This window comes from Odocoileus virginianus, chromosome 2, assembly GCF_023699985.2.
Source record: "Odocoileus virginianus isolate 20LAN1187 ecotype Illinois chromosome 2, Ovbor_1.2, whole genome shotgun sequence".
Classification (NCBI taxonomy): domain Eukaryota; kingdom Metazoa; phylum Chordata; class Mammalia; order Artiodactyla; family Cervidae; genus Odocoileus; species Odocoileus virginianus.
The window spans coordinates 2645461-2669113 of record NC_069675.1 but is presented as its reverse complement, the minus strand read 5'-3'; the positions used below and the strand labels follow the sequence as shown (position 1 = coordinate 2669113).

The window sequence follows — 23653 nt, the reverse complement described above, 5'->3', positions numbered from 1 at the left end:
CCCAGGGGGCCTGTTCGCCCAGTGTCACCAGTGTGGCGGCTACGGTTTTGGTCTGCCTGACAGACCACTTCCTGTGGGGTAGCAGGCCCATGCGCCTCGTCAGCACGGGATGTGAAACCAGGCTTTTTGCTGAGAAGGCTGTCCTGTCCTTGCCTCGAGACCCCTGGAGGGAGGGTAATAAATGCTGGAGTACCAGCTCCCAGAGGGTGCGGTCCTCTCACTGTGGCCTCGTTCAGGCTGCCAGTGTGATACTGAATGCAGCGTTGGGACGAGGAGCCAGTGGGAGCCAGCTGCAGCTCCCTCCGGGCAGGGCCCACACCCTGGTTGTTGAGCTCTCCCTGCAGTCCCGTGAGCCACACAGGCTCTTTCCTGCCTGAGTGGGGATTCGCTTCTGTTGTTGGCAAGTAAAGGGCTGAGCCTCCTCCCTGCACCCACGGAGGAGTCGGTCTCAGGGGTGGGGATCTTCCCTCCCTGACCAGGCCAGGCAAGTGGTAGGAATCAAGCCAAGAAGGGCCCCCCCCCAGTCAGGTGGAGGTAGGGAGGTGCTCATCCCTGTTCTTCCCCAGTGGCCCCTGGCTGCCCAGGCGGCCTCATAGACAGGGCTGGGCAGGGACTCCACTTGCTGGTCACAGGTGGTATTGGTTGTCCAGGAAGGGCCAGGGGCCCAGAGGAGCCAGCATGGTCCTCTTGGGACCGGGGTATGTTCAGTGGGCAAGGAGGAAGGTACCTGCCCTTCTCCAGCCACTAGACCCTATCTGTCTGGGCCTCACACCGGGCCACAGTGCAGAACCTGGAAGGGACCGCACTCGTTTCCTAGATGTGCAGACATAGCCCAGGATGGGGCAAAGGCTTCTGATACCTGAGGAGTTGGGCAGGGGGAGCCCACCTCCTGCCCCTGTGGCCGGAAGCCAGGGGACCCTGCACAGGTGACTCTGCCATGACCCACTTCTGCCCTGCTCACCTGTCTGGAAACCTTGTTCTTTCCCAGCAGGACATTCCTGGAGTCATTTGCTTAGGAAGTTGGCCTGGCTGATCTGATAACAATAGAGCGCCTAGTGTCTGAGCTGCTGAAGGGCTGAATGTGGAAATGCCTGGGAGACCTGGAGGCCGGACAGGCCAAGCCCCCCGGGCCTGGGGACGAGTAGGGCTGTAGTGGATAGGCAGGTATACCCTGAGCGAGCGCCAAGCAGTGGCCCCCACTTGTCCAGGAATTCTGATTTTTAAAGAGCAGCCCAGTACCCACATTTTTACGTAAAATTTCTTGATTTTTAAATGCTGGCAACTAGTTACAGAAACATTTAGAAAAAAATCACATGGGTCAGTCAAATGAAACACATCTTCAGGGCATCATCTGCAGCATCTAGTTTTGAGCCTACATGGAAATCTCTCCCTTACCTGTGGGGTCTTCCCAGCCTCCCCTTATAACACCACCTTCCTTCCGACTGCCAGCCCGCATCTGTGTCCACCCAGAGCCTGCTCCCCTGCAGCCCCCTCCTACTCTACCCACAGTGGGCTGAGAGACCTCCCTGCTTCCAGACCCTGTGGCTCCCCCTTTTGAAGGTCACACCAGGAAAACAGACACCCTCTCTCCACCGTGTCCTTGCTGCAGTCACCCACAGACCCTCAAGTCCTCCTCCCAGTCCTTGCAGACAACAGTCTTCGCCCCAAACTGCTACCATCCTATCTGTGCTGATTTCAGGGCAGCCACAAGATTGCCAGGAGAAATATCAACAACCTGGTATATGTAGATGATACCACTCTTAATGACAGAAAGTGAAGAGGAACTAAAGAGCTGCTTGATGAGGGTGAGTGGAAGAGGAAACAAAAAGCTGGCTTTAAAACTCATCATTCAAAAACTAAGATCATGGCATCCGATCCTATCACTTCATGGCAAATAGAAGGGGAAAAAGTGGAAACAGCGACAGACTTTATTTTCTAGGGCTCCAGAATCACCGTGGACAGTGACTGCAAACATGAAATACTTGTTCCTTGGAAGAAAAGCTATGACAAACCTAGACAGTGTTTTAAAAAGTAGACGTCACTTTGCCAACAAAGGTCCATGTAGTCCAAGTTATGGTTTTTCCAGTAGTCATGTATAGATGTGAGAGTCAGGACCATAAAGAAGACTGAGTGCCGAAAAATTGATGCTTTCAAATTGTGGTGCTGGAGAAGACTCTTGAGTCCTTTAGACTGCACAGAGATCCAACCAGTCCATCCTAAAGGAAATCAACCCTGAATATTCATCGGAAGGACTGATGCTGAAGCTGCAGCTCCAATACTTTGGCTACCTGATGTGAAGAGCCAACTCACTGGAAAACGCCCTGATGCTGGGAAAGATTGAAGGCAAAAGGATAAAGGGGCGGCAGAGGATGAGATGGTTAGATGTCAGCTCCACGAGGGTAGAAACTTGAAAGTTTTGTCCACTGAGGTGTCTATCCAATACCCAGAACAGTGTCTGGCACCCACTGGAAATAGACATTAGGTATTTGTCAAATGGCCTGTACTTAAAAGACTGTCACCAGGAAAAGGGCCAGGACTGTAGGGACATGCCTGCCAGAGTTGCCCCCACTCACCACCAGAAACTGTGCAAACACCACAGATGGTTTGGAGGGGCTTTAAAACTCAGGGTCCTAAAAATGACCCTGAAACAGTTTGTGCCTCAAAGGCAGGTAGGTGCAGGCCTGTCCCCAAGGCAGAGTCAGGGACTGTTAGGGGACATGGCAGGTAACACAAAGGGACGAGTATAAAAAGCAAAATGACGTGCGGTGACCAGTTCACCTAGGGCCGCAGTGCCAGGAAACGTGCAGGGTGCCCTGCCAGCCTGGCGTCTCAAGCTGCAGGATCTCTCACAACTGCCGGTTCAGGATGGTGCCACCCCTCGGAATCTCGAGGAGTGAGAAAAACCACAGAAAGGTGGCATGCCAGAACTGCAGGGCACAGAGGTCTTCCAGGAAGCAGGGCCAGATTTGGCTGCAGTGTTTGCTGATGCTGGAGCAGAGCCGCAGCGCGCCGCCTGGGGACCAGCTCAGGACAAAAGACGCCCGTGCAGAGTAGTTCCCAGCGCCGCCTCCAGAGGGCGCCAGCGTCGCAGCTCTGTGCGTCCCAAGCTCAAATCCTGTTGCCAGACCAACGGCCAACTTCTGTGCCGGGAAAAGGCCGCTGTGGCTTTGCAAATGAAGGGGACCCCAGCGACCCTGCCCCACATCAGGCAGGGCCCCGCACACAGCAGATGCCCATATCCAGGGGATCTGACTCTAAAAGACCTGCAGCCCAGCACCCAGGGCACTTGCCGGGAGGGTGGCGGGAGTTCTGTCATCTCCCTGCTCCTTGTCAACCACGGAGACCCCATAGGCTCAGAGATGGGAGCACGTGGGTGCCTGCAGGGGTCAGGAGCTTAGGGCTGGAGATCACGCGGCTACTTGGGCTGGCATCTCCCCACAGGAGGGAGCAGGGGAATCCCTGCAGAGCCTGCCTGTTAATCCATCATCAGCTGATACACCTGAGACCAGAAGTCAGGACCCCGGGCCAGTAGTGGCACTGCCTTTCCAGAAACCTGTATGGAGCTTGGCCGGTGGCTGTGCCCAGGTTCTAAGAACAGGCAGCCTGAGGAGGGGAGGGGAGCAATGCCTCTGACGGGGCACCCGTCCCTGCAACAGGTGAGGGCACACTGCTCTCCAGGCAGAGCCCATAGCAAGGAGGGCATTAGGCTGCAGGGTCCAAGCCCCAGGAGCAGCCACACCAAAGGCCGATGCCCAGGTGAAGATTCTGATCCCCTTCATCCCCTTTTCCCTCCAGGCTCCCCCGGTGGGAACCACTTGTGCCCCCACCCCACACATGTGGCAGATGAATAGAAGGGCTCACCAAGAAGACTCAGCAGCAGCCCCCCAAGTTGGCATCCAGCACCAGGGCAGATGACTCCAGCGTCCTGCTTGCACCTCAGCCCCAGGAGCGCTGCTGACAGCTGCGGTGCATCCATGTGGTTGAGCTCAAGGTGCTGGATCACACCCCAGTGCGCAGCTCTGCTCCCCCACGTACCCACTGGGGGAACCGAGGCAAGTCCCAGCCTCTCAGCGTCAGACTCCAGTCTGCACCATGGGGAGGGTAACAGCTGGTTGTCCCCAGACTCAACCAGCCCAGTGGGCTGAAGGCACAGGACAAAGGGCACAGCGTGCGGAAGTACGAGCTGGAGGCTGGGTTTGCCCTGGCCCTGCTCTTTACTCCTGACAGCATCCCAAGCAGGAGTGGGTGCTGGGCAGGCCCCCCTCCTTGGCTCTGTCACCCTGTGGGTGGCACTGCCCACAACACCCCTACCCCATTGCTCTGCAAAGTCCATGCCACACACCTCAGGGCTGCCTGGACTCACAGGTGTTTTTTTTTTGTTTGTTTCTCACTGATGTTTTATTGCCTTTTCCCCTTCACCCACCCTGATCCCTGCTCTGGGGCCCGGGCTGGCAGTTGTCCGCCTCTCCATGTCTTCGCCCAAGGCATGCCATCACTAGGCCCCAGCCCCTGGGCTCGGGCTGCCATCTTGAGAGAGAAACCCAGTTTGCCCAGGGCCTCTTTTTGGGCCAGGCTTCCCAGCCCAGGGCCCGTCCCTATCAGGCACAGGCAAGCTCTCCTGAGGAGGGGCTCCAGGCCAGAGCTCCCAGCAGTGGCTGTCAGACAGCATGGCGGGCTCAGACCTACAGCTTGGTGTTGAGGTGGAAAGAGAAGTGGGGTGCTGTGTAGGCTGTGGCAGGTGGCACATGCCATGGAGACGAGGCTGGGCAGAGTCTGTGGCACAGGGCACCATCAAAGGACGCTGGTGGGAGGTGCATCAGGCCAGCGGTCATGGGCGAGGGTGCTGTGGCAGCCAGCAGGTGGGCTGGGAAGGCGGGGATGACCAGGGGGCTGAAGGGGAGGGTGGCCTGGCCCTTTAAGGGGCCCAGGGTGCCAGTGAAGTTCAGTGGGCAGCGCAGCATGGTACCCCTGTAGGCCTCCGGGAGGGCGGGGCCCAGCAGGCAGGAGACGGCCAGGTCAGGGCCCCCGGGCTTGGTCCCACACTCCTGGGCATTCACCTCCTTAAGAAAGGGAGACACTGCCCGCAGTTTTTTGCCGCCGTGGACCGAGCCCTCTTCCGCCAGGCTGCGCTTGTGGCCCATGCCTGGGCTGCTCGGGAAGGTGGGCAGGGGCACGGGGCTCTCAGCAGGGACCTTGGTCATGGGGGACACCCAGCAGGCTTTGGGTTTGGGGTAGAGGTTGCTCTTTCTGGAGCTGCCCTTGTGGAATGCAGAAGGGCGGCTGGCATCCCCGCCCCACACCAGCGGGGGCTCTTTGGCTGGCAGCCCCTCCTCCTTGGCAGGGGGCCCCAACAACACCCTATCTTTAAGACTGGGGAAAAGGTCCCTGGGATGCTGGCTGACAGGCTTCAGCACCTCGCTGGGGTAGGCGTGGAAGCAGCCGGTGAAGACGGGGGCCGACGGGCGAGGGCTTGCCTGTGTCTCCTCCCAGAGGCCGCCCCTGGAGGCCTGCCTTCCTTCCAGAGGTGTCAGCCGGTGCCTGGAGTTCTCGGACGGCCCTCCTGGGCTCTGGGGACTCTCCACGGGCGGGACAGCTGGGGACACCTGGGGCTCCCCACCTGCCCCGTGGCGACAGCCCTCCTCCTGACACTGCAAGGCCTCTGCCTTGCTCACCTGGGCCAGGAGCTTCTTTTTGGCCAGCGGTGACATGATACCATGTGTCCCTCTGCAGTAGAAGCTGGACAGGAGCCGTTTGTAGGCCTCGGGGCAGCCACTGGCGCCCACAAAGGGCAGAGAGGGCCCCGAGGCCGGGCCTCGCTGCTCCGTGCCATCCCTGGGTGTCTCCTGGCTAGGAAGCCTTGCCAGGTCAGGGGCATCTGTTTTGGTCTTTCCAGGCATCAGCTAGAATAAGAAAAGGCCAAGCCTCAGGGCTGGGTGTGAGCCGTGGAGACAGGAGGGAGCCAGCCCTTCTAGCACCTTCGTGCAGAACTGTCAAAAGGAGTCCCATCCTCTGAACAGACACGGCCTGGTGTCAGGACATGGGGACTGGTGAAATGGGGTGCAGACTAGGACTCAGACCTCAGACCCCACGTGTACCCCCAACTTGACCCTTGCCCGCCCCATGCCGCCCTTGGGGAGGGGGTGTCCCAGGGGTTCCGGGCAGGGAGTTCTGCAGCCACAGTGAGGGCTGGTAGGGGTGCTGTGAGAGGCGCGGCGCGGGGCTCAGCTCACCTGGCCCACCCGCTTCTCCTCCTTGACCTTCTTCGGCCTCTCAGGGGTCCCCTCATCCCCCCGAGGCTCCTTGGCCATCTTGTACTGCTTCCTGGGCTTGGAGGGGGGCAGGGGCTTGTCATCCTCCCCCTTCAGGTGCCGCACGTATGGGAGGACCAGCCTGGGGAGGGGCCAGGCATGTCGCCAGGGGGCCGGGCTGGCAGGAGGCGCCCACCCTCTAGGCCCCCTGGCTTCCCCCCTGCCCGACCGGCACACAGACAGCCCCCCGCCGCGGGGTCCGCACGCCGTGCCTCGTCCGGGGGCCGGCCGCCCGCCCCAGCCCCGCCCCCTGGGAGCTGCTGGCCCCGCCCCGGGTGGAGGCCCAGGCGCCCGCACCTCTCGTAGTGGCGGCGCGTGCACGTGGCCGCGCTGGTGCTGCCCGGGCTGCCGCCCAGCTCATCGTACACGTTCTTCCAGAGGCGACGGCCCGTCACCTGCAAGGACGCCACGTCAGGGCACGGCTGCCGGGCGCCCCTGCCTGCGGGGCCCCGGCAGCTCGGGCTCCCCACTCGGAGGCCGTTTTGTAATTGCTTCTCCACCAGCAGGGGCGGGGGCGTTGGAGGGGGCTCCCCTGGCCAGCAGCCAGCCAAGTGCCCCTCCCAGGGGCTGCCCGAGCACTGGCCCTTTGTGAGTGCGAGGACGGAACAGATGGAAAGGGCGACAGTCTTGCTTGGAACAGCAAAGTACTGGCGGGTAGGGCAGGTCCCTCCTCCCCGTGGCACACAGGGGGCTGGGGAAAGGGAGGGTTTGGACACCACCTCGTCCTCGTGCTGTGGGGAAAGGGCAGGTCTGCTGGGCTCCCTCTTTTCCTGAGCTCCCCGGGGGCACAGCTGAGCTGTACCAGGGGAGACGGTAAGGTGAGGACTCAGAGGAGCCGTCCTTACCAGTTCATAGGCCCCTAGCTTCTCCACGGCCTTGTAGATCTTCCACAGGTTAACTGGGGACAAGAGAGGGCAGGGCCGCTGTCAGTCTTGGTGGGAGGAGGGGGCAGCCTGCAGCCTGTCCCCATGGCCCCACAGGCAGGCACAGAACCAGCACATACCCAGACAGGGCCACCGGGATGGCTGGGCAGACCGCACCCTGTGTGCTGGGGGCCCAGTGGCCTGTGAGGACGGACATCTGGCCCCACCCACTGCCAGGCCAGTGCCTGGAGGGGAGCAGCCTTTCTGTGTGCAACCCCTGTGGGCTGGCAGCAGCAGGTCGCCCCGAATGGAGGTCCCGGCTGGGCCCCCCTCCCGTGCCTGCACCCCGGGCACGCACTCTGCTTGAAGCCGAGATGGGGCACCCTCTCGATGGGCGTGCGTCGCTCCTTCATGAACTTGTAGAGGCTGACCAGGAAAGCCTGCTCCTCCTCCTGCTCCTCCTCCCGCTCCCTGCCTGCCTCAGGGGGCTCCTGGGGAAAGAACACGAGGCAGTGGGATGAGCCCCCAGTTGGCAGGAGGCTGTGGAGAGGCGGAACCACTGGCTGCTGGGGAGGAAGGAGATGCATGGCCACCAACCCCAGGCTCCCAGAGGAGGGAGTAGACCCCCAGACCCAACTCTGGGCTGCAGATGTTGTTCCTGGGGTCAGAAAGACAGAGGTGTTCCATGTTAGCCCAGGACCCCAGGTCAAGGTCCAGAGAGGCCTGGCTCCAGGAACAGCCACGGGAGCAGCCCTGCCCCTTCAAGCTTCCAATGGCTTCTTCACCTGGCTCTAGGTTGTCACATCTCCAACTCAGCTCCTCTACCAGCCTGGAGGCAGGCTTCGTGGCCCCAGGGTTCCCAGTGGCCCCTGTGGTCCAAGCCAAAGGATGGTGCGTTCCAGCTGTGTGGGGCCGTTCGGCCAGGCTTGCTTCTGTGACCCGCCTGTCCATGTGCTCAGCTCGGGGCGGAGAGACCCTGTCCTGGGTTCCAGAGGGCTGTTGTGTCCAATGCACAGGTCTTTTGGCTTCTGCTTCCAGTGGGGATTTCTCCCGATGCCCTTCCTGTGGCTGGTGGCTCAGGGCAGGGGCTCCTGTGGGGCTGGGGTTGGGGTCCCGGCCTGGGTGGCCCCAAACATAAGAGGGCTGGCAACCATCATCAGGGTGAGAATCGTGCAGAGAGCCATGTGTTCCAAAAATACTGTATTCGAGTATCATGACCGTGGTTTTGACTAATCAAAGACCTCTGGAAATAAACAAGCCAGCTTGCACGTCACCTATGAAATTGGAACACACTGCCACGCCTCAGAACGGAGGCACTCTGACCACAGCTCTTCAAATGAACATGCTTTTCTGTTCCTCTTCTCTGAACTCCAGGAAATCTGTTAAAACCTGTTTCCATGTGCAGCTCCCTCCAGCCTGTGCCTCCGAAGCAAATGGCCAAAGACAACTAATGCAGAGGCTGACAGCCGCGACCGTGCGGGTCAGCGCAGCACTGACCTCACTACGTGACTTCAGCGTCCATGTTATACGTTTGGAGGGACAGAAGGGTGCATGTGTAGCTCAACATCGTAGAGCAGTGCTTTACTGTTTTATAGATCAGGACTCCAGGTCATCCTTATGTAATAAAAGGGTTCTGCTGTAAAAACCAAACCTGAACATCCAGCCAGAGGCGATGGGCAAGCCCTCCCATCTGCCCAGCGCCCAGCCCAAGGCCCCAGACAGTGGGGCTGTGCCCCTCTCTGGACTCTTTCAGGGCTAGGGGGGTGAGGGAACACATCTGCAGGGAGTCTCCGAGGTCACCTGGGAAGCTGCACACAAGTGGAGCAGGGTGAGGAAGGGGCCCAGTGGGGGAGGGTCACCCAGCTCACCTCCAGGTGCATGGGGCTCTGGCTCCTGCTCGGCTCACCATCGGGCTGAGGAGACACTGGTGGGTCTAGGGGCTCCCCTTCCTCTGACTGCTTCCTTTTGCCTTTGACCGGAGGTGCTAGAGGAGAAGAAGGGGAGAAGGGCAGGGGAGAGTGAGAACATGAGATGCTGGCAGAGGAGTGGGTGGCAGGAGGGTGGCGGGGCTGCTGGGACCGTAGACCCTCCATGAATAACCAAGAAGAAAGTTCCTGTTTATGAAGCATCCAAGCTTTTCTTAGGCATCCCTTGTGTTCTCATGCATGCTCAGTCATGTCTGATTTGTTTGCAACTCCAGAGACTGTAGCCTACCAGACTCCTCCGTCCATGCGATTCTCCAGGCGAGAATACTGGAGTGGGTTGCCATTCTCTCCTCGAGGGGACCTTCCCGACCCAGGGATCAAACTCACATCTCTGGCATCTCCTGCATTGGCAGGCAGACTCTTTACCACTAGCGCCACCTGGGAAGCTCAGCAGAGTCCTGCTGCTCTGCTGCTGCTAAGTCACTTCAGTCATGTCCGGCTCTGTGAGACCCCATAGACAGAAGCCTACTAGGCTCCCCCATCCCTGGGATTCTCTAGGCAAGAACACTAGAGTGGGTTGCCATTTCCTTCTCCAATGCATGAAAGTGAAAAGTGAAAGGGAAGTCGCTCAGTCGTGTCTGCAGCAGAGTCCTAACTGCCTCTAATTAGGCCACATACTCCCCTCACCTTCATGGCTCCTGGTGACCCTTCAGGTCTCAACTGACAAGCCCCAAGCAGGTAGTGGGGGGCCTTCCCAGCCCTCAGCCAAGCACAGCACTTCTCTCTAGTCATCCTCACCTCCTCATACCATACGGATGGGGCCATTTGGACTGAGATGCCCATGGCTTGTCTGGCCTCCTGACAGTTCAGTGAGGCCACCCAGCACCCCCCGCTCCCACAGCAGGTGGTAGGTAAGGGAAAATGTCTCCTCTGTCCATGGGATATTCCAGGCAAAAATACTGGAGCAGGTGGCCATTCCCTCTTCCAGGAGATCTTCCCGACCCAGGGATCGAACCCGGCTCTCCTGCACTGCAGGTGGATTCTTTACTGTCTGAGCTGTTAGGGAAGTCCCATTTTGGAGGAGAAGATGGGTGAGTCCCACAACAACCTGATGGAGGGCAGGGAGGAGCCAGGAGCTCGATTCTCCTAAGGGCATCCTGAGAGTTGATGGCTGCAAAGACACAGCCACCGCGAGCTGCTCTGGCCACGCAGTGGGTGATTGGCCATGTGAGCCCAGCCTTTCTTTTCTCCTTTTTGTTCATGTTGCATGAAGTGTCCTGGTTCACTGCAGCTCAGAAAAAGCCTTACTTCTGGGAACCTGCAAGATTCCCCCTCCATCCCAGGTAGAAAAGAAACTTTTTAAGACAAGAAATCTGGGCTTCCCTGGGGACTCAGTGGTAAAGAATCCACCTGCCTATGTGGGAGATATGGGTTCGATCCCTGGTCCGAGAAGATCCCACATGCTGTGGAGCAACTAAGCCTGTGAGCCACAACTACTGAGCCTGCGCTCTAGAGCTGGGGGGCCACAATGACTGAAGCCCTCCAGCCAAGAGCCTGCTCTTCAACAGGAGAAGCCACCACAGAGAGAAGTGTGCACTCCACAACCAGAGGCAGCCCCTGCTCACTGCAACTAGAGAAAGAGCCTGTGCAGTGACACTCAGCACAGCCAAAAAAAAAAAAAAAAGAAAAAGAAACCCACAGCAGAGTGACCCACGAGGCCAGCGGTACCCAGGAGTCTGAGCGGTAGCCCTCTGGCTGCTGTACAGTGTCCCCTTGGGCGGCTGTTCACAGAAGTGCCATGCGGGTTCTCGGCTCTGTGTCCCTGGCCCTTTCATGTATCTGTTCTCTCACTGAGTCCCAGAGGGACCCCGTTTTAAAGAGAGAGTAAGTGGCCTGCCTCCCTGGGGGACCACATTCAAGACAAGGTCTGTCCGACCACCCGCCCAGGGGCCTGGCCTTGCCCCCACTACAGCTGTGGTGCTCAGCACCAACATTCACAAGCTTTGCTGGCGAGTCCGAATAAGCCTGGAAGAGAAACTGAGCCTCATGCTAATTGGGCCTGGGCCGTCCTTGCAGGCTGGCTTCTGATCACCGGAGACATAGCCAATCTCCAGAAATCACTGTACTAATAACTGACCCCTCCCACCCCTGACGGATGCCTTTCCAACCGGGCCCTTGGGCAGCTCTGCACCTCCATCTTTCCTTCTGTGAACTGGGGCGGGGTGGGGGGCAGAAAGACACTGATATCCTTTGCTAACTGTCCGTGAACCCTGAAGCCTTCAGCTAATCGGCACGCCTGTGTCCCCACAGCTTTTCTCCTTCCCCTTCCTGCCTTCTCTGCTCTGCTTTCACATCCCCTCTCCCTTCTTTCCTGAAGGGAAAATGCTCGCCTCCGAAAGACTCTGTCCGTCTGTTCCTGTGACGAGGCTTCTCCCTGGCACCGTCCTGCAGGTCGGCTACAAGGCTGTCCTCGGGCCTCAGGGAAAGAAGGTGGTGGGACCAGGGCCCACTGGACTCACCCAGGGAGAATTTAAAAGACATGGTGCCTGTCTCCCCCAACACGAGTCTGACTTAAGGTCCTGCAGGGGGCGCCAGGGGTTTTCCGGGTGGCTCCGCAGTAAAGAATCTGCCTGCCAGTATAGGAGACATGGGCTCCATCCGTGGGTCAGGAAGATCCCCTGGAGAAGGGAATGGCACCCCACTCCAGTATTCTAGCCTGGGAAATCCCATGGACACAGGAGCCTGGCAGGCTACAGTCCATGGGGTTGCGAAAGAATCAGACAGGACTTAGCGCCTAAACAACAAGGGGCTTCAGGGTTTAAAAATTCCCAGGGTGCCTGAGAGGGCAGCCAGGTTAAGGGCCACCGGGATAGAATGGCCCTGGTCGCTCCTGCTAGGTTGCAGGGGCCACGCTCTCCTAGGGAAATCTCCAGGACTTGGGCACTCGGGTCACCTGGGAAGGAGGTCACCATCTGAGCTGTTTCAGCCCAGCAGGGACGGGGATGAGAGCCACAAAGAGAAGACACTCTGTGTGTGTGCGGCCGGGTGAACCGGCCTCCATTCTCGCCCACCTGGGCCGCAGCCCTGAATGAGGGGGGTGGGGAGAGTCTTCACCCTCCTTCCCCAGCCTGTCCTCTCCCTCTCTTCTCCAGTCATTGCAAGATTGTAGTTTCCGCTAAATCTTCATTTGGAAAAAGAGTTCTGCCTTGAGAAATAAGTCTGAAACCCCCTCCCATAGGGGCCAGGTGAGTCCTCCTGCCTGCCCAGCTCCCCAGACCCCAGCATAGACTGAGTGATCTCCTCCCCGCATAGTTTGAAATACTACTTTCCCCACAATCTAAAGGTTTGTAAGGAACATTCTGGGAACTGGTTTTGGACTTTCTGTTCTCTTTCATTCCTTGTGGAATGTTGGACCCATGCACAGTTTTAATTTCTGTCGCGTTGTAACAAAACTTACTATCCAGAGCTCAAGTCCCCCATCATTACTCCTCTTAAAAAATTCCATCTGAACTCTAGGATAATTCTGTCACATTCCAGGATGAAAGAGAGAGAGAGGGAAAGGATGAAGGAGAAGAAGCAAAAGCCACTGGGGTTTTGACTGAATTGCACTTAAACTTAGAAATTACTCTGAAAGTGATGACGCCTGTCTGATGTGCACCCTCCTCTGCAGGAGCAGCGTCTCCACAGATTGCGGTCTCCTCTGCATGGCTCAGGGGCTCCTCCTACTCAAGGGCGCTGTGGTCCCCGTTGAGCTTATTCCCAGTTGTCGTGCAGAGAGAGAACTGAGTGAGAAGAGGCCTGACAAACAACGGCAGCAGGACTTGGCTCGCAGCCCTGGCCGTGTGACCCCCTCTCGGCCAGCGAGCTGGGGTGGCAGGGCGATCCAGCCCCTTCACGGGCAGCGAGGGAGCGGGGCAGCAGCCCTGCCTGTGACAGCAGTCTGTTCAACTCCACAGCTCTGTGAAAGTCACACTCAACCCTCGATCCTAAAGCCGAGGCAGTGAAGAGGTTAACTTCAGTCACTAGCTGTGGAGGAGGAGGCTCCTGAAAAGAAGCCAGCCTGCTCTCAAGCCACGCCTCCCTCCCCACACTGTGCACTTCACCAACAGAAACCAGCCTCCCCTAGGCCCGGGTCTGGGCACTTCTGAACACTGGCTCACTACATCTTCCCAGCGCCCAGTGGGTATGATTATCTCTCTGCCCCCATTAACAGATAGTACAAGATCTGAGGATCTGAGAGCTTCAGTAGCTCACCTGAGGTCACATGGCTTACTAGTGGCAAAGCTGAGATTTGCAACCAGTGCAGTCTCCCTGTCTCAAGACACAGACTCCAAGGTCAAGAGTGGGTTAATGGGAGAAGGGAAACCCCAGGGCTTCCCTGGTGGCTCAGTGGTAAAGAATCTACCTTCCAATGCTGGAGATGAACGTTTGATCCCTGGGTGGGGAAGATCCCCCAGAGAAGGAAATGGCAAGCTACTCCAGTATACTTGCCTGGGAAATCCCATGGAAAAAGGAGCCTGGCAGGCTACAGTCCATGAGGTCACAAAGAGTCGGACACAACTTAGCGACTAAACAACAATAAAGTGAGACCCCAGGTTCCTTCTCTGTGCTCAGAGGGTGCAAACTGGCCGTCTCTCCCCAGGGGACCTGCAGTGTCACATTGCAGCATCCCTGTTAACTTGCTGATAAAAACCTGGGCCTGTCCTCCCAGAGAAGCTGAAAGCAGACGAGGGTGGGGAGGGGGCTCTGACCCCACACAGGTGTTTCTGTACTTCCTTCTCCCACCTATAAGGTGAGTCTGTTAGACCCAATGGGCCCAACGCTCTAAGCAGAATGAAGTGAGAAATAAGGCTCCCCGCCAAAAAACCACAGATGGCTATGTTTGTGCGTGTGTGTGCGTGTGTGTGTGCACGTGAGTGGGTGTATATGCATGGGTGTATGCGTGGCTGTGGGTGCATGTGTATGTGTGCTTGCGGGGGTGTGTGCGCACACATGAGTGGGTGTGTGCGTGGGTGTGGGTGCGTGGGTGTGCACGCACGTGTGTGTATGGGTATGTGTGCATGTGTGTGTGTGCGTGTGAGTGGGTGTGTGTATGTGTGCGTGCGTGCACGCGCGAGTGGGTGTGTGTGCACACATGTGTATATGGGTATGTGTGTCTGGGTGTGTGTGTGTGTGTGTGCATGAGTGGGTGTGGGTGCGTGGGTGTGGGTGCGTGGTGTGTGCGCACGTGTGTATATGGGTGTGGGTGTGTGTGCGCATGTGAGTGGGTGTGTGTGCGTGGGTGTGTGCGCGCACGTGTGTATATGGGTGTGTGTGTGCGCGTGAGTGGGTGTGTGCGTGGGTGTATGCATGGGTGTGGGTGCATGTGTGTGTGCATGTGCGTGTGTGTGAGATCTGAGGTCTGTCACTCCGCTGTGTCTCAGTGCATAGAGTTCTGCACCGCAGGGAGCAGCTGCTTCATAAACAGGACCTGACAGAGGAGCTGGGCTGTGACTAGCTCAAGGCCTCTCTCTCTCTCTCTCTCTCTCTCTCTCTCTCTCTCTCCCTGCCCCCCCTCCTGCCCCGCCTCATTCACTCTCGCTGTGATGGAAAGGAAGCGACACTTCCTTTCATGAAAAGTCACCCACTGGGAGCACCGTGTCAATTACGACAATAATGGTAACAGAGGCCTCAGTAACAACCAGCAGACATGCCACACCTTCTTGCCTGAGGTTGTTGGCTTAAGTTGCTCTTTGGCTAGAGCTGGAGCTGAAACAAAGACAACCTTTGAAGCGGCCAGTCCACTCAGCTCGGAGCCGGGAGCCGGCTGCCTGGCGGAGCAGTGGTTTGGGGAGGGGGACCTGCCAAGGGCTGTGCTCCAACCTGCATGGAGGACAAACGGACAGCCTGGACCTGTGCAGCTACCCACCCGGCCCTGCCTCCGTGTCTCAGGGGAGGGAAGAGGGGCCAGGGTGGGGGAGCAGCTGGGGCCAAGGTGACGGCCTTGAGTGTGGAGAGGGGTGTGGGGGCACGAATGTGGAACGACCAACTCCCAGCCCCCTGGGGTCTGGTGGTCCTGAAAGACCCTGATCCAGGGTGGGGCTGAGTCCCCACTGTCTTGCCCCTGCAAGTCTGGGTGGTATCTGGTGATAAAAGTAACAGCTCCATCTCTGTACTGTTTCCTGTGTCCCCACCAAACTGGGCTGGGTAGCAGCTTGTCCGAGACGTGGGTCAACAATAGAGCACAGCCAGGACGCAGGAAGGCTGCCTGACTTCTACCTGGGGCACTTTCTTTCTCGGTCTCCTACTAGAACTCTCCCAGAGTGGCTCTTGAAGCCCAGCCGGTAAAGCAAGGTCCAAGGCAGGTGTGGGCCATCCCAGGTCAATTTCCCACCTGGGAACAGGAGCCCATTGGGAAGGGAGAGAGGGGCAGGGTCTCAGAGGCCTGAACTGTCCTCACTGTCAGACAGGGCTGGTCTCTAAGCCTCAGTTTCTCAGACGATAAGCCCCTCGGAGAGAGAGGCTGATTCTCTGAGGTCCTTTCTACCACTGCCATTCCAAGTTCAAGGTCCAGAAGGGTCCCCAGGGCTTGGACAGGCTCTGGAACTCCACCCGGGCAACCCAACCCACTAGCTGCGGTCTCTGCCCTAGCACGGCCTCTGGGCACAGAGACCCCACACCCCCAACTCTGGTGCTCCAGCTGGGGCAAAAAGCACCTGTTATCCTCCCTTCAGCTCCGCGGACTCCTCTTGGCTAGCTGACGAGCCCGCAAAGAAAGGGACCCTGGGTCTGGCCAATACGGTGCCTCCAGGCCCGCACCCCGAGCCCTTGGGGGTCCGGCATCGGGCGATCTCTCCTATTCCCAGCGTCCGTCCGGCTGGAGGGCCTGAGGCCGCGCCCCCTGAACACTCTGCGCAGGGACCGAGACGAGGCAGCCGGGTTTGGTCCGCGATTCGGACTGAGCGCGAAGTCAAACGCTTCTCTCCTCAGCCCGTGCGTCTCCGCTTTCCATCCCCTCCCCGCCCCCCATCACTAGCGGGTCCGCCACGCTGTCCCTTCTGGAGCCCCAAGGGGAGAAAAGAGACACAGGAGAAAGATGAGCGGAGCAAAGAAGGAGTTACTTCTTCCCTGCCGGGGGTTGGGCGTGGGAGGGTACAGAGGAGGGTGGACAGGAGACAAGAGGAGGAGAGACTACAGAAAAAAGAAAAAAGGGAAGAGGAAAGAGAAAGAGAAAGGGTAGGGGGCGAGAAGCCGGTAACCGCCGAAGGATCAGCACGACTCTCGGCTTAAAGAGGAACAGTTGATTCTTCAAAATGCATTGAGCAAGTTCTTCAAAACCCGCGCAGAGTCACTTTCAGGAAACGGCAGCCGCAGTGGAAAGCGCCCCGCGCGCCCAGCGGACCCCGGTGCCCCTTCTCGGCGGCGCCGGCGGATTCTGAGAACCGCCGGGATGTGACGGCGGGGAGAGGGGAAGGTGGGGGGCGGGGGGTACTGCAGACAGAACTGCTGCGGACAGCTGTCACAACAAATTAGCTGAGACCAGCTCGAGATTGAAAACCACAGCAGGAAGTGGGATGACAGAACCGTACAGGACTTGGTAAATTTCAGTCAAGAGACGACGAAGAGAGTTTCGAGATAAACGCCCGGGAAGCCCCTTGGCCGCCAAAACTTTTTGTCTTTCCTTTTTTCGAACAGCGCGCGCCCGACACTAGGCTTTGGCCCCGGCTCGCGGCGGGAGGACGCGGGCGTCCCGGGCCAGACTAGCTCCCCGCACTCTCGCCCCCGAGTCCACCCCCAGCCCCCGCTCGCCCCCCCAAGGCAGCACCGACCGCCGCGAGCTCCGGGAAAGACCTGGCGCCACAACATCGCCCTCCCGCGGGGCCGCCCGTCCCGTCCCGGGCGCACCGCAGAGCCACTTACCCATGGCCCGGAGAGCGCGCGCGGCGCCACCACAGCACCCTCCTCGCGTTCCTCTCTCCGGACCCCGCGCTCCCCGCGCGACTGACCCAGGGGCGCCGCTCGCCGGCCACCTCCCACCCGGCCCCGCCCCCGCCCGCCCCCAGCCCCGCTCTGGGCTCCGGTTGGTGGGTCCAACTCTTCCGCCAGGGGTGGGGACCGCCTCCTCAGCCCGCAGAACCCTGGGAGCTGTAGTGTGTTCTCCCCCTCCCCAGGCGCGGACGCTGCGGAGCTGGGCTCCACACCCGGGGGGACTGAGGCAGGACGCCCAGGAGTCACGGCTGCCTTGCGCCTCTGGAGGCAAAACTCGAGTCTTGGAAATTTCCTCTTTGGTCCTAAGCAGGGCACTGGGGTCTGGGTGGGGTAGCAAAGCGCTTCCTACTTTGACTTGAACTGAGTGGAAGACATCTCCCATCTCCCTTCCATCCCAACTTAGAAGTAGAGATGGTTGATGATAGCTAAACAAGGACCCCTTCCAAAGTAACAAGTCCTTGGCCAAAGCTCTGTGGGGGCCCAGAAATGCCTGGGGCAGGAAACCTGCTGACGGGGGCCCGTGTCCACCTATGTCTCAAAGACAGAGAGGGCAGCTACAAGGTGAGCAGCGGAAAGAGGGGGCATGATCCCTGCTTGGGGAGATGAGGTTTTGAGTGGAGTAGGTGCCTTAGGAGATGCTGAGCCAGCTGCAGCTGGGCTTCTGCCAGAGGGAGAAGTAACTCAGCCATATTCACCTCACAGAAAAGAAAACTTGGGTTTTCTCTTGGGTTTGAGAGTTCAAGGTCTGGAAGCATTGTTCACAGTAGCCAAAAAGTGGAAGCAATCCAGTGTCCATTGATGGATAAATGGGTAAACTGTGGTGTGTATGCAGTCGGACCCAAGTCTTTGCCACCTTTTGAACCATGGCCCACCCAGGCTCCTCTGTCCATGGGATTTTTCAGGCACGAATACTGGAGTAGGTTGTCATTTCTTCCTCCAGGGGATCCTGCCGACCCAGGGATCAAACCTGTGTCTCCTTCATCTCCTGCATTGCAGGCAGATTCTTTACCAACTGAGCCCTCAGGGAGCCCGGAACTGGTATGTACGTACTCAGGACTATCACTCAGTCTGAAAAAGGAAGGAAATTCTCACGTGCGCCACAACATGGGTGAACCTTGAAGACATTATGCTAAGTAAAATAAACCAGACACAAGCTACAAATACTGTATGATTCCACGTATATAAAGTACTTAGAGTCAGATTCATGGAACGAATAGTATAGAATTATGGTTGCCAAGGGCCGGGGGGGAGGGGGGTGGGATAGGAGCTAGTATTTAATAAGGCTTCCCTAGTGGCACAGATAGTAAAGAATCTGCCTCCAAAGCAGGAGACTTGGGTTCGATCCCTGGGTCGGGAAGATCACCTGGAGAAAGGATTGGCAACCCACTCCAGTATTCCCGCCTGGAGAATTCCATGGACAGAGGAGCCTGGCAGACTACAGTCCATGGGATTGCAAAGAGTGGGACGTGACTGAGTGACTAACACACACACACACATTTAATAAGTACAGATTTTCAGTTTTGCAAGATGAAAAATTTCAGAAGATGAATGGTGGTGATGGTTGCGCAAAAATGTGGATGTATTTCACGTCCCTGAACTGTATACTTAAAAATGGTTAAAATGGTAAATTTCATGTAATGCATATTTTCCTGCAAGTTGAAAAAAAGAGCCAAGGTCTCACATATGGACTTGAACCCTTGTCTTAACACAGAGTAGGCAACCACAAATTGTTGAATAGTTTTAATACAAACAGCGCTATGCATTTCCTAGTTTTATACGATAAAACTGAGGCTCCAGAGGATTAATTAGCTCAAGTAAGACAGCTGGTAAATGGTGGAGCTGAGCATCTGAGCTCTGGTACAGGCCCCCTCAGTCATTCCCCTCAGCGTTTCTTGGCAGTGCGGTTAACTGAATCAGGGAACACAGCCTGAGAAGGAGAAAGTGTACAGGGAAAGACTTGAGCGCTGGTGAGGACGTGGTGGGCCAGTGAGGTGTCCAGTGACAGCTGGCAGTGAGGCCTGGAATCCATGACCGAGCACCGACTGGAAACACAGCTGGTTAAGGAACGCCTGGGCCTGTGCATTTACCAACCCTGTTTGCACTCATCACCCAGCCATCACCCTAAACAAGTGGACCGGGGTTGTAGTTTGGTGACCCTGGCCCTTATCCTTTGGCTCTGGGATGGAAGAACTCTCCAGGCTCAGTCCAGGGTGGACAACACGTGGGCTCCCTTGTCTACCTCGTAATGGGTCATTTTATAAAAGTCTGTGCCTGTAGATTTGGTAACAGACACATGGTCAACAATAGTAACTGCCTCTAACAATCATTATGATGGTGATTATAATAGTGACCCCACACTTCCCAGTTTATAAGCCCTCCAGGAGACCTGAGGCTGTGTTGGCAGATGCTATGGTAGAAAAGCTTTGTCCATTCTTTTTTTCAGTGGGGGGAGCCACAGCTTGCAGGATCTTAGCTCCCATACCAGGGATCGACCCTTGCCCTTGGCAGTGAAAGCTCTGAGTCTCAACCACTGAACTGCCATCCTATTAGGATTGTTTGCCCAAGGTTTGGGATAAAGGCCTAGGCAATACCCTCAGCATCCCAGTCTAGGCCAACCCCACCCTCCCAGGCTGAATAGACTCATTGCCTGACAAAGCAGCAGATCATCCCACACAGGATAGAGTTATTCTGGCCATCCCAGGCAGTCGAGCACACTCTTACAGACAGTGGCTGTTGTGCAAAGCCTCAGCAAGTTGACACCTGCCTGTGTCAACCTGGGAACAATATGATCTAAATTTAATTGCCTCCTGAGGCAACTGTTTGCAATAGAAAGTAATTTACAACAGCCAATAAATCTTGCAGAGGAATGACATCTCCATTTGCTTCCCTAAAATCATAAACATGCCTATTGGTCAAGCCACTATCTGATATACCTTCATCTCCTACCCACAGCTACCCTCCTCCTGCATTATCTAACCATCGGATCCAGCCCATGATGGCCTGAGAGAAGTCGCCTGGGCCCTCCATGTCCTGATGTCTCAAATAGATTAATTTAAAAAAAAAAAACAAACCACGAATGCATTCTTCCCATAAAGACATTACAAATAAATCAGTTCTCTCTGACACCATTCCAAATTCAGTTCCCTCCCCAACCTAGAGATAAGGGCTCTTATCACATTGGGTGGGCTTCCCAGGTGGCACTAAAGGTAAAGAACGTGCCTGCCAATGCAGGAGACATAAGAGACGTGGGTTTGATCCCTGGGTCGGGAAGATCCCTGGACAAGGGCATGGCAACCCACTCCAGTATTCTTGCATGGAGAATCCCATGGACAGAGGAGCCTGTCGGCTATAGTCCATGGGGCTGCAAAGAGTCAGACACAACTGAGCAACTGAGCACAGACTGGGTAAACTCTTCTGGAACTTTCCCTGTGTATTTTCATAAAATACATGGTGTAGAAAAACATGTAAATTTATGTGTGCTTTTAAAAAGTAATTCCATTCTAATTGTTCTATTCTGCAACTTGATTTTTTTTGTCCAACAATACGTCTTGGAGAACCCTCTTTGTTAGAACACAGATCTGTTTCTCTCTTGTAGCTGCTAGATCGCACATCTGGTATGGACATACAGCAGTCTTTATTTCATCACTTCTTCATGGTGCTTGGTCTTTTTGCAATTACAGGAACCTTCCGAGAACATTCTGGACCCCCTTAGAACATCTGCAGGGCTCTGCAACTTACAAAGGAGTCCCAGAGATTGACCTAAAAGCTGCTTTCTCCTAGCTTGTGTCTCCAAGACTCGGCATCCCTTGCTGGCCCAAATCTAGGAAGAAAACCTGGTCCTGGGAGGGATGGTCCTCATCCTGGAGCTCTCAGAGCTGGAGGGACCGTTCACGAGCTTCTTCCCACCTGGTCTTATTCTGGAGAGGAGGCCAGCAGGCCCAGAGATGTCAAGCGAGTTTGAAGGCGGTCACACAGCCAATCTGTGTTGCTCTTGCTCCTGCGACCCACAAACACATCCAGCACGCTCAGTCAGTTTTCTGCTCTGGGAAGCTCCGTTCCCAGGCTCCAGCAGTTGCAAAAGGCCCCCAGGGCTTTGTTTTCAAAGGAGAAATGAATCAGGAAGTATTTTTAAGTGCTGGCCCCGCCTGGCTCCTGCCTCACTCCCTCGTGCCCTAGCTGTCCAGGAAAGGCCAGCTTCACAGTGGCATCCGCAACTCATGGAAAACAACAAACGCCCGAAATAGATGATACCCAAGCTCAGGAATGGAAAGAATTGGCTCATGGCTTCAAACGCCTCTTTTAGAAAAAGCCAAGAATAGCTTTCGGCCTTTGGGGAACTGCTGGAGGTGAGGGAGGGGGATCTGAGAGCTTTGGTCACTTTTTTTCACCTCCACCTCCCCCCACCCCATGTGAGCACTTCGTTTCCCCAGCTGATCCACTCCGGGGGCACATCCACACCTGGCTGCTGCTGGAAACTGGAGATGCTACGTGATTCTTATGCTTGAGCCTGAAAGGTAACAGTCAAATTCCTCTGTGTGTCTGTGTTGGCGGGAGGGCGGGAGAGTGGGGGAGGGTGACAGGGAGAGAAAATACGGATTTTCATCCCCACTCAGATAGCCCAGCTGCTGTGTGACCATCTGCAAGTCACTTGACCTCTCAGAACCTCCAGTTCCTCACTGGCAAAGCAGGCATAATGATTCATTTATTCATTCATCCGACATTTGTTATGATCCAGCTCTGTGCCAGCACTGGACTAGAGACTGGGGATATTGCCACGACCAGGACAAAGCTCTGATCTTGTGGAGCAAAATATACAGCGCTTGCCAACCTTACAGGTGATGAGAATCAGCAATTGCTTCTTCAGACAGTTCCAAAGTCACTCAGTGCCTGATGCTGGAGGGGTGACAATACCTTTGACCCGTGTTTATCAGGTACTGAACCTGGCATCTTACATGGATTATTTCATTCAGTGTCACCCAGCCCTATGAAGTGGCCACTATATATTTATGCCTATATTACAGTTGAAGACATCGAGCAGCAGAGAGTAAATGCTGGACAAGGCAATAAAGAAAGGCCAGCTGCAGGCCAGCTCCCTGTTAGGCGCTGGATGCCTGGACAACCAAAGCCTGGTTCCTTCTTTATGACACAAAGTAGTAAGTCTACACTGGAGGTCAGTACAAATGCACTGGACAAAGGTTTTAAAAAAACAAAACAAAAACAAAAACACGGGGTCTGTATAGAGCTTTTTTAAAAAATGTATTTTAAATTGGAGGATAATTACAATATTGTGTTCGTTTCTGCCATCCATCAACATGAATCAGCCATAGGTATACATATGTCCCCTCCCTCTTGACCCTCCCTCCCACCACACCCCACCCTACCCCTCTAGGTTGTCACAGAGCATCAGACTTGAGCTCCGTTCATCAAACAGAAAATTCCTATTGGCTAGCTATTTAGTATACGGTAATATATATGTCTCAGTGCTACTCGCTCAGTTTGTCCCCCCCTCCTTTACTCACTGTGTCCACAAGTCTGCCTCTCCTTTGAAAGTGAAAGTGAGGTCATTCAGTCCTATCTGACTCTCTGTGACCCCATGGACCTGCAGCCCCCCAGGCCCCTCCGTCCATGGGATTTTCCAGGCAACAATACTGGAGTGGGTTGCCATTTCCTTCTCCAGGGGGTCTTCCTTACCCAGGGATCCAACTCAGGTCTCCCGCATTGTAGGCAGACTCTTTGCCCTCTGAGCCACCAGGGAATCCCTTGCTGCCCTGCAAATAGGTTCATCTGCACCGTCTTTCTAGATTCCATATGTGTGTGTCAATATATGACATCTGTTTTTCTGACTTACTTCGCGCTGCATAATAGGCTCTAGGTTTATTTACCTCATTAGAAGTGACTGGCAGCACTATTTACAATAACTAGGACATGGAAGCAACCTAGATATCCATCCACAGATGAATGGATAAAGAAGTTATGCAGAGCTTTTGTTCTTATTTTAAAATAAGCTCTCTGGTAACCCTTCATTTCCCTGCTCTACGACTGTCTCCCATTTGACAGAGGAGTAAACCGAGGCATGCGGCGCTAAGTGCCTCTTCGGAAGACTGCACAGACTGCATGATGGGAGCTTCTTACCACCTGCAGGTTCCCAGGACTCGGTGGGAGGGAGCCGGGGCAGAGGCCGGGGGGTCGCGCCCCCAGGGCAGGAGAGAACTACATCTCCCAGGATGCCCTGCGAGGGGCGTGTAGGGGTGGAGCCGCCTCGAGCCCAAGGCAGTCATTTCTTGGTATTAAAAAAAAAAAAAGTAGCAAAAGAAAAGAAAGAATCAAAGCCTCAAGCGTCACGTCTAGGAATAGCGTCGGAGCCAGGCCAAGTCATTATAGACGATGAGTAATCCGGTTAAGTCATTTCTCTAAACGCCATTCCTTGTAAGAGAATTAAAATATCAGCTTACATCAGTGGGGGAGAGGCAGGCTCCAGGGGCCCGGGGCGGGAGCAGTGCCAGGAGGGGGCGCGGCTGGCGCGCCTCGGCCGCTCTGCTCGGTCTGGGGCAGCGATCGACAGCTGGGCCCTGGGCTCGGCCTGACAGCC

The 23653-nt window shown here is 56.2% G+C and overlaps 2 protein-coding genes across 8 annotated transcripts in view; one reads left to right on the top strand and one right to left on the bottom strand.

Annotated features, from left to right (window-relative positions):
* The window catches only part of KANSL3 (KAT8 regulatory NSL complex subunit 3), a 57763-nt gene extending 49324 nt beyond the window's left edge, over nt 1-8439 (top strand). For all 7 annotated transcript variants that reach the window (XM_020906343.2, XM_020906360.2, XM_020906345.2 and 4 more), the window contains one exon: nt 3796-8439. In XM_020906343.2, the coding sequence (XP_020762002.2) occupies nt 3796-3915 (120 nt within the window). In that variant the 3' untranslated portion in view covers nt 3916-8439. The remainder of the gene's footprint in view (nt 1-3795) is intronic.
* ARID5A (AT-rich interaction domain 5A) lies at nt 1911-17092 on the bottom strand. The gene is made up of 7 exons (XM_020906361.2): nt 16996-17092; nt 9040-9155; nt 7530-7662; nt 7154-7206; nt 6606-6703; nt 6231-6390; nt 1911-5900 (listed from the first exon to the last, which is right to left on the bottom strand). Exons 1-7 carry the CDS (start codon nt 16997-16999, stop codon nt 4683-4685), a joined length of 1782 nt encoding a protein of 593 aa, XP_020762020.2. The 5' UTR covers nt 17000-17092; the 3' UTR covers nt 1911-4682.
* Nucleotides 17093-23653: the final 6561 nt, after the last annotated feature.

What these genes read in the sequence shown, in the direction of transcription:
- ARID5A (XM_020906361.2), bottom strand. An exon ending in AGCTAGGGGCCTATGAACTG is followed by an intron (nt 6,704 to 7,153) that starts GTAAGGACGGCT and finishes GCGTCCTTGCAG; the next exon opens with GTGACGGGCCGTCGCCTCTG. An exon ending in AGGAGAAGCGGGTGGGCCAG is followed by an intron (nt 5,901 to 6,230) that starts GTGAGCTGAGCC and finishes TTCTTATTCTAG; the next exon opens with CTGATGCCTGGAAAGACCAA.